Source organism: Ischnura elegans, chromosome 1 (assembly GCF_921293095.1).
Source record: "Ischnura elegans chromosome 1, ioIscEleg1.1, whole genome shotgun sequence".
Classification (NCBI taxonomy): domain Eukaryota; kingdom Metazoa; phylum Arthropoda; class Insecta; order Odonata; family Coenagrionidae; genus Ischnura; species Ischnura elegans.
This window is the reverse complement of record NC_060246.1, coordinates 159,172,828-159,182,527: the sequence shown is the minus strand read 5'-3', so window position 1 is coordinate 159,182,527 and position 9,700 is coordinate 159,172,828. Positions and strand designations below refer to the sequence as shown.

Sequence of the window (9,700 nt, the reverse complement as noted above, 5' to 3'; positions counted from 1 at the left end):
CAATTTCATCCCTGAAGGAGACTGACCGAGTTCTGACGACACCTCCCGAAATAAGCGAGTGCTTCGGACGTCGACTTGCGGAGACGAGTTGTAACGGCAGCTACGACGAACCATTTAGAACACTGAAAGAGCAGAATGAGACGATACCTCTTACCTTTAACCCGAGAGACTGGCGAGGTTTACAACGACCCCTTTTCTCTGTGGGAGTTGACCTCCGCCATCCTCGAATCCCGTGACGGCTCACCAGGAATAGATAAGGTGCATAACGCTTTTCTAAGAAATCTTCCCAAAGAAGCACTCCCCCATATGCTGCGATCCCTTAACCAAATTTGGTCAGAGGGTAGTTTTCCAGACCCTTGGAGGGAGTCCATAGTCGTACCCATCCTTAAACAAGGAAAAGATGGATCGGACCCAAACAACTATAGACCGATATCTCTCACCAGCTGCGTATGCAAGGTGATGGAAAGAATGGTCAACCGTCGTCTCGTTTGGTGGTTGGAGCGGCGGAACCTTCTTTCGGATATCCAGTGCGGCTTTCGACGGGGTAGGTCAACCTCCGACCATCTCGTCAGGACTGACAGTTTCATTCAGGAAGCATTTCTCTTGCGGCAAAACGTAATTGGCGTGTTCTTCGACTTAGAGAAAGCGTATGACCGTGTTTGGCGGTACAAAATTCTGAAGACACTTGATAAATGGGGGTTTAAAGGAAATCTACCTATTTTCATTAAAAATTTTCTGTATGCCCGAGTTTTTAAAGTTAGAATAGGTGAATATCTATCTACCTTATATCCACAAGAAAATGGAGTACCCCAGGGGTCCGTACTGAGCGTGACCCTATTTGCCATTGCGATAAACGATGTGACCGAGTGTATCCGCTCCCCAGTTATGGGCTCCTTGTTTGTTGATGACCTCGCTATTTTCTGCAGGTCATCAAAATTAACGAATGCCTCTAGGCTGATCCAGCTGACTCTGAATAAGCTCTCCGTTTGGTCTCAGAGGAATGGATTCCGTTTCTCTACTGAGAAAACTAAATGCATTCACTTTTACCGAGGACGGGGTGTACAAGCCCCACCGTCCCTATATCTCAATGGTAATGAGCTTCCTTACGTTGAGAACGCCCGATTTCTGGGTATGACATTGGACCGGCGCCTGAATTGGCGCGAACATTTCCGAGCTCTAAGAGACAAATGCTTCAAAATTCTGAACATTTTACGGTTTCTGTCACATTCGACATGGGGCGCGGATCGTACCTCAATGCTTATGCTGTATCGAGCATTAGTACGTTCAAGGCTAGACTACGGATCGATTGTGTACTCATCCGCCCGTGAGACCTACATGAAACCGCTCTCGACGGTTCATAATACGGGACTGCGTTTAGCAACCGGTGCCTTCAGGACCTCCCATGTCTTGAGCATTTACGCCGATACAGGAGAGCCTCCCCTAGTCAATCGCAGAGAGACGTTGATGTGCAATTATGCCACAAAAATTTTATCCGCGCCGAACCACCCCTGTTTTAACATTATTTCTCACCCACTGCTTTTAGACCTTTTTAACCGAAAGACAAGATCCACTAAACCTCTAAGTGTTCGCTTCAGAAACCTAATCGCAGAACGCAATTTTACCTTGCCCGCCACGTACCCCACTGGGTACAGCAACGTGCCGCCGTGGTTAATTCCCCGGCCAGCTTTGAGACTTGATCTTACTCGCTGCTCTAAATCTACTACTATGCCGGGAGAATACCAACAACTTTTCAAGGAATTCCGCGCCGAAAACTCCGAATCTACGTTCGTATACACTGACGGTTCGAAATCGGATACCGCATGTGGGTGCGCTGTGGTATCCCCATATCATGGAGTCCTTAAGGCAAAATTGCATCCGTACTGTTCCATTTTTACGGCTGAGCTCACTGCCATTAGGATTGCTCTCCGATCCATTAAAAACAGTGTTGCGTCATTTATGATCTGTACAGATTCTTACAGTGCTCTCCAATCCATATCTCTTTATTCTCCTTGTCACCCCATTGTTCAGGACATACAAAGCACTCTGTTATCCCTGAGTAAAAAAGGGACCACTATAAGCTTCGCTTGGGTCCCTGGACATGTGGGCATACCAGGGAATGAGAAAGCAGATTCTGCAGCCAAAGATGCGCTCAGGTCTCCGGATACAGATTTTCAGTTAATGCCAGCGGAAGATTTAGGGAATGCCATGAGGGGTATGATTAGACAAAATTGGAAGACGCAATGGCTCGAAATCCAAAATAACAAACTTCGGGAAATAAAGCCCGTAATAACTGCGTGGCAGACCTCTATAAGAAATGTCCGCAGGGAGGAAGTGGTTTTAACACGCTTAAGAATTGGTCACTGCTTATTAACCCATTCATACCTCTTCACCGAAGAGAGAATACAGCCCCAATGCTTAAATTGCGATTGTCCACTAACAGTGCGACATATCCTGACGGACTGTGCAAGATATCGTACTGCACGGGTGAATCACAACCTCGGAGTCAACCTAGCTGAGGTACTAGGAGACACTCCCGAAAACATTTCCCGACTGATAGCATTCCTACACTCAACTCGACTTTTCAATAAAATATAAATGATACCTCTTGTAAATTATTGACACGTTAATTTCAGAACGGGCCTAATCCCCTTTATCAATACCAGTCAGTGAGTGGTGCAAAATGGCCTTAGCCGCCGACGCACCCTATAAAATAAACACTACTACTACTAATTCTCACATTCGCCTGTTATTCATTGCTATAACCCCGCACGGGGGGAAGAGGGTGATCTCTTCCTTTGGGGAGCCGCGCCCCCACGGACCCGAGCCCACCGAGGAGACAACCTCGTTAAAAAACCCCCGGTACGACTAGGGTAGCGTCCGGACAGTCATGTGGGCCCGACTGTCCGTGTAAGGCGATACCATCCTGCCTTAGCCCACCCACGTGTTTGCCGTGCGTGGCTACCCGTGTCGCAGGGAACGGGGATCCTGGTGGCTGAGGGGACCTCCTCTGTGGGAGGGGAGAATCCCCAACACTCACTTTGGCCCCTGACTCTCCTAGACGGGCGGCCGGGAACTAACCCATTCCCGGTCAATCGGCTCCTGGCGGCTGGGGAGCTTGGCGGCTCCTTTCGAGCGTACGCCAGGAAGGGCGAGCGTGATCCAAAGGGACACTGCCAAGAGCATTCTCGAAGGGGCACGTCTATATCTTCGGGGGAACCTGGCGCTCTGCACCGGCCCGCGGTGCATCGTCCCCTTGTCGGACTCCATGGTGGGTGGGGCCCCGGAGATGAATATAAACAATGTCTATGGATATCCAAAACCCAACACCCATTGCCTCTAGGGAGGCTAATCCCAGCAAAAGGCTATGTACGGAAAATGTACTACAGAATGATTACCCTTCTTACGTAGTAATGAGCAGCATAGAAGAAGGAGCTCTGAAAAAAGTGTCTCCGTTCGTAATCGCGAAAGTGATCCAGGGGTTGGTTGGCGATGTAAAAACAGCGAAGAGACTGCGGTCAGGTTCTCTCCTCATACAGGTCAACAATTCAAGACAAGCAAAGAGACTGCTTGAGGTGAAAGAGTTCTTCCAAGTCCCAGTGAAAGTTGATCCCCACCGATCACTTAACACTTGTGACGGCGTCGTAACATTTTGGGATCTTTCAGACTGCACCGAGGAGGAAATCAAAGAAGGTCTGAAAGACCAAAAGGTGATATCGGTCCGCCGCTTGAAAACGAGGCGAAGCGGCACTCTAAAGGACACGAACAGCTTTGTCCTCACCTTCGCCCTTCCGAAGCTTCCCACGTCCATCTATGTATGCTACAGCGCTATCCAAGTTCGACCGTATATTCCTAAGCCCATTCGATGCTTCCGTTGTCAAAGGTATGGACACACATCAGGCAACTGTAAAGGAGAGGAACTCTGTGGTAGATGCTCTCTGAAGAAGCACGAAGGAGACTGTAGTGAAAAGGAAAAATGTGTGAACTGCCATAGAGACCATCCAGCGTGGTCAGCATCCTGCCCAATATTTGCAGAAGAAAAGAAAATACAAGAAATAAAAACCTCAAAGAAAATAACTTACGGAGAAGCCAAGAAAGAATTCAGAGCTCTGAACCCTGTTTTCTCTGGAAAATCCTATAGCCAGGTGACGGCCAAAAAATATGTGGACGCTGCCGTGCAGACACACACGCCCTCTGTATGCGCGCCATGCAAAGGCGTGTTCCTGCCCGCCAAGCCTAAGAACTTAACAAGTATCAGCATCACGAAGGATAAAGCTAAGGCTACTGCGGAGAGTGACTCTTCGGGCGAAAACTCGCCTTCATCAAAGAAGGCCAAAACACTCTTACGAAAAACTCATTTTAAAAAATCAGACCTCGAGGAGGACGCAGTATCAGACGATATGATGGACGCCGATCCCTCCGAGGTAGCTAAACAATTTAAATGCTTGACAAATCCTCCAGGAAAGGGGAAGACGAGACTACGACGATCGTAGTCGACCGTATAAGTTTTTAATACCTTTATCTCTTTTTATTAATCATGAATTTTATGTTTAAAACCTTACAGTGGAACTGTAACGGTATTTACAGACACAAGGAGGAACTGTATGCTCTAGTTAAGAATTCCAACCCATCCTGCGTATGTCTGCAGGAAACCCATCTGAAACCATCCGACAGAATGTCACTACAGGGCTATTGCGTTTACCGGGCCGATGATATTAGTGGCAATAGAGCCCAGGGAGGGGTTGCAATAGCTGTCCGGGAGAGCATTTACTCCTCACAGATCATTTTAAGAACCCCCCTACAGGCAATTGCAGTTTCTGTAGCCACCCCAGAGTTAGTTACCTTTTGTAACGTTTACTTGCCCCAGTGGGCACCTGTAAACAAGAATGCCCTAGAGTCGCTAGTCGCTCAGCTTCCAAAACCACACGTGCTGTTGGGGGATTTTAATGCTCATGACTCCCTTTGGGGAAGCAACAGAGCACAAGCTAATAGTAGAGGAAAGCTAATAGCTAATTTTTTTAATGATTTTAATTTTATTTTACTCAACAACGGCGAACACACTCGTTTCAATAGTCATAATGGAGAGTTCTCGGTTATTGACTTGTGTTTTTATAGTTGTAGTTTAGGAGCTAGATTACAGCTGTCAGTACATAACGACCTCTACGGGAGCGACCATTTCCCGATTTTTATTTCAAAACCGAGTAGACGAACTTGCGATTTTAACGGACCCCGTACTTGGACGATTAAAAAAGGGGACTGGCCGCTTTTTAGAAATCTTTTCAATTTTACATTTACTGACGACCGAAATGGAGCTGAAAATGTTTTAACCCTTACGAAAGCTATATTGGATGCTGCCGAAGCTAGCGTCCCTAGGACATCGATAGCTGCAAGGCGTCCACCCGTCCCATGGTGGAACAAGGAGTGCGCAGAAGCTATTGCCGCAAGGAAAAGAGCACTTAAGAACTTTCAAAAATACCCAACTTCATTGAACCTAGCAGCTTTCCGACGACTCCGGGCCAAAGCTAGGCGGATAATCAAGGAAGCCAAAAAGGCTTCGTGGATTTCCTATGCGTCCCACTTAAACTGTCGGACTCCTATATCCAAGGTATGGGAAAAGGTGAATAAAATCACAGGAAGCCGAATGTCCACTGCTATCGCTGGCCTAAAAGCGGGACCCAGAATTGCAACTTCCAGACAGGAAGTCGCGGAAGCATTTGTGGAGCACTTCGTTGAAGTAAGCTCTTCCAAAAATTATGATCAGGCATTGATATCAATGAGACGGATAGCTGAGGCAGCCCCTATGAATTTTGATAATAAAGCGGACTTTCCATATAATGAGCCCTTTAGTCTATGGGAACTCGAAGCCGCAATCGCATGCTCAAAGAATACAGCTCCAGGTGGCGATAACATCCACTATGCCTTCATACGGAATCTCCCCGTTAAAGCTTTTGCTGATATGTTGTCAACGTTCAACCAGATCTGGTATGATGGATCTTTCCCGCATGCATGGCGGGAATCTATAGTCATCCCTGTCCTTCAACAGGGTAAGGATCGCAGCGATCCTGGGAGCTACCGCCCCATATCACTAACAAGTAGCCTCTGTAAAATAATGGAGAGAATGGTTAACCGACGCCTGGTTTGGTATCTTGAAAGCCGAGACCTTCTCTCCAAAATTCAATGTGGCTTTCGCCGCAACCGATCGACAACGGATCATCTCGTCAGAAGCACCAACTTCATACACGAAGCCTATTTGCTCCGACAGCACGTCATAGCAGTATTTTTCGATATAGAAAAAGCCTATGACCGATTATGGCGACACAAAGTTTTAAAAACTCTGCATGAATGGGGTTTTAGGGGCAACCTTTTAACTTTTATTAGGAATTTCCTAGAAGAACGGGTCTTTAGAGTTAGAATCCACAACATCCTGTCAAGTTCCCGCACCCAAGAAAACGGGGTCCCTCAAGGTTGTATTTTAAGCGTCACGCTGTTTGCTATCGCAATTAACAGCATTGAGGAATGCATAATACCTCCGGTATGTGGATCCTTATTCGTTGATGACTTGGCAGTATTTTTCCGGGCATCCACGCTCCATTCTGCTACGAGGCAAATTCAGATGACCCTAAATCGGATCGAGAAGTAGTCCAACTGCAATGGTCTTCGATTCTCGACTGAGAAGACAAAATGCATGCACTTTTACCGATTACGTGGAATATTCCCTATACCATCCCTTAGGGTGGCCCAAAAGAAAACTTTTTTTTGAAAGTTTGTGGGGCGACTTCATTTTATGGTGCAATTTCATGTATAAACGACCCACAAAAAAATTCGGCTCGATTGCATAATATTTGACCCTGCCGAAACGCGTTTAAACATTTTCGGCTAGGATGTAAGGCATTTTGCCTACTTTACAGGGGCTATTTTCCGTTTTCTCCGGTATTTGCTGCAGGAATTGTTGTGAAATAGAATAAATACAATACTTGTTGATAAAAATTATTATTACAAATCAGTTATTTTATTATTAATTCGTTAAAAATGGTTTACATAAAATTTACAACCTTTTTTTTCCGTACTTATCGAACATTCTTCTGTGCTTCTGCACCACTAATAGCAAATGGACCACCACTGGACATGTGTACCAGGACTTAATGTACACGGAAGCTACAAAACAACAAATTTGAAACACGTTGTCACTTTCTTTGGTTGAAAGGTTCAATTGCTTTCCAAACATCCATACTTTGAATGAATAGATTGCCTTTGCCATCCACCGCGACTTGCTGATGGAGCCAGGCTTCTTAAACTGATAGGCTGTGGTTCCTGGAACTGAACCACCCAAGAAAATAATAACCAACTCCAGAAGTTCCCTGTAGTTGTCACGCGGCTGAAATACCTGGAAATAAAGAAATAATGATCAATTAAGGTGGAAATAGATGTGGGTGTATAAAATGTGAGGTAGTTTCTTACCTTAAGTTGGTTGCAGCAAAATATAATGATTTCTTTTTTGTCGTTGATCTTCCGCAAACTACCCCGTGTTGTCGCTGCAGTGCGGTACCGCGCTGTAAGCATAGTAAAAATAAAAGTTTAGTTAATGTCCCTGCATACGTGGAAATATATTAGCAAGCGTTTCAAAATACCTTTGTCGATATTTTTCCAATTATCCTTTAGACAATCAACAAATGCAACAAACAAGTTGCCTTCTTAGAAACACTTATCAATGAATCAAATACAGCAGCGAGGACTAGTTCAAGTATATGGTGTCTGCAAGCAAGCTCCAGCAGCTCTTTTCCCAGTTTTCGCTGAATATGAACACAGGCTCCATTTACTCGTCCACTATTCACGGTTGTGGTATCGAAGACGAGGCCTATAACTCGCTCCTGAAGTTCCCAACTTGTCAAATATTCAACCACTGCAGTAGCTTCCTGAATCCCAGTGCCCCTTTTCAATTCCGGAACGCCAAGAAGCTGCTCAACTCCTTCTCCAGATACCAAAATTGGCAACCGATCAGCATTGCCTTCTGCATCTAAAGGAAGGAACGAAACCGCAATAAATGGTCTGATGTGCCTACAGACTATGCAAGATATTGAAAATAAATAATGGAAAGGACAAACAAATTACGATAAATACCTTCACTGCTGGGCATTAGCTTTCCATCCCAATGGACGACCAAAGGAACATCCGGAGTGAACTCTTGTTTAATCATAATTGCCATTTCCTCTCTACATTCCGACCTTTTTCGCTGTAATTGTGAGCGGGAAGAAACTATCTGCACCTCCTTCTCAGCAAAACCCAAAGATTTCGCTGTGGCCTGAGCAACCGCTTTTATTAGCATGGATCCCCCACCGGAAGACGTCAGAGTTCGATCTAACGCAGCAGATACCATTGAGTCATTTACAATGTGAATCTTGCGCTTCTTAGGCTTGCTCGGTGTAAAGTCTGTAAAATGTGTAGTGCAACAAAAATTATATGACCTACATAAATAAAATTATTCATAAATTTTAGCTTGATAATTCATACATACAAAAATACATACCATCATCGGTGTCTTCAGCCGTGCTCGTATCGGAAGCCTCGGAAGAAACATGGTTTTTAAAGAGCTCATTCGTCTCCTTTGTACTTCGTTCTTTCGCCTTCTCCGCTGCAAGTTCCTTCTGATGATTCCTTTTACGATTGTTTTCCTGCATGGCGCACCATTCCTTATCGATGCCGCCCATATACCCAATGCGGTCACTTTGCATGCTCACGTAAAATTGGCGGTCATCATCTATTTTAATGAGCTCCATAGCTTTCTTATGACCAATGTCGAGCAGCCTGTCCAGCTTGGATGTAAATAATTGTCTCTTCATATCACTCTTCCTGCATTTGAGGCCCTTATCTTTTCCTAACCTCCTATATTCCCTATACACGTTTAATAGTTTCTTAATAACATCACGGGCGTTTTGAGTTGGGATGTTTGCTTCTGCCCAAAATTCCAGCAATGCGCTCCCCGTGTGTCTGGCGACGTCTTTGGATTTAGCAGTGCCCGGCGTGGAGTGCAGTCTAGCAAAGAAACTCTTCAAAACTTCTCGCAATGTAGGAAGTTTCCCATTTCTCGGCAAGTTTTCATCGAAACAGTCACCAACGAGCCAAATATTGGTATTCCTCCTAGTGATACGCCTATAACTCTTCTCAGCCATTTCGAAGTAAAATCACACAAACTCCTAGAAAAATAACTCAGAGACACACGGTTTCACCTCTGAAAACATGAACTGCTTTCACGAATGCTACCGCTTGTTTTGTCACTGGAGTCTTCAGGGGCGGGAGAGTCGCGCAACAATATAGCTGTGATCATGAAGTGCCGTTGTCTTCTTGCATCGTCGTAGGACAATGATGCCGCCTTGCAACATTGTTCTAATGAAGCATTGACTGAGTTTACTTTTGCCGCCAAACGATAACCGTGCTGCTTTGAACGCTTTCTTGATTGCCTTTTTATCCAATTATAACGAGAATAAGCGAAATCTATCATGCCGTAGAAGGCTTTTTGTCAAGAGACCCCGAAGATGGGCTTTTCGATGAAAGGTACCTGAAAGGATTTAATGTTATAAAACATATTAAAGTCGTCAATGACACCGCCGAAAGGGGTGTGTCCCTCATCAAAAAATATCTGTTATAAGTATGGAAAAAAAAGGTTGTAAATTTTATGTAAACCATTTTTAACGAATTAATAATAAAA

General features: G+C 45.1%; 2 protein-coding genes across 4 annotated transcripts; one reads left to right on the top strand and one right to left on the bottom strand.

The window, feature by feature from the left end:
* Positions 1-3,410: 3,410 nt before the first annotated feature.
* LOC124171258 lies at positions 3,411-4,490 on the top strand. The gene has a single exon (XM_046550427.1). It carries the CDS (start codon positions 3,411-3,413, stop codon positions 4,488-4,490), a length of 1,080 nt encoding a protein of 359 aa, XP_046406383.1.
* A 2,873-nt stretch (positions 4,491-7,363) lies between these two features.
* LOC124153881 lies at positions 7,364-9,442 on the bottom strand. Of its 3 annotated transcripts, none has more exons than XR_006863785.1 (4): positions 8,522-9,442; positions 8,116-8,424; positions 7,456-8,011; positions 7,364-7,381 (listed from the first exon to the last, which is right to left on the bottom strand). XR_006863785.1 is itself a non-coding variant. In XM_046527278.1 (4 exons), exons 1-3 carry the CDS (start codon positions 9,162-9,164, stop codon positions 7,653-7,655), a joined length of 1,311 nt encoding a protein of 436 aa, XP_046383234.1. In that variant the 5' UTR covers positions 9,165-9,442; the 3' UTR covers positions 7,389-7,547; positions 7,626-7,652. The 3 variants fall into 3 exon arrangements, 2 of the variants coding, with proteins under 2 accessions (XP_046383234.1, XP_046383224.1); XM_046527278.1 differs by lacking the exon at positions 7,364-7,381 and having other exon boundaries at positions 7,389-7,547; positions 7,626-8,011; XM_046527268.1 differs by lacking the exon at positions 7,364-7,381 and having other exon boundaries at positions 7,389-8,011.
* Between the last annotated feature and the right edge of the window lie 258 nt (positions 9,443-9,700).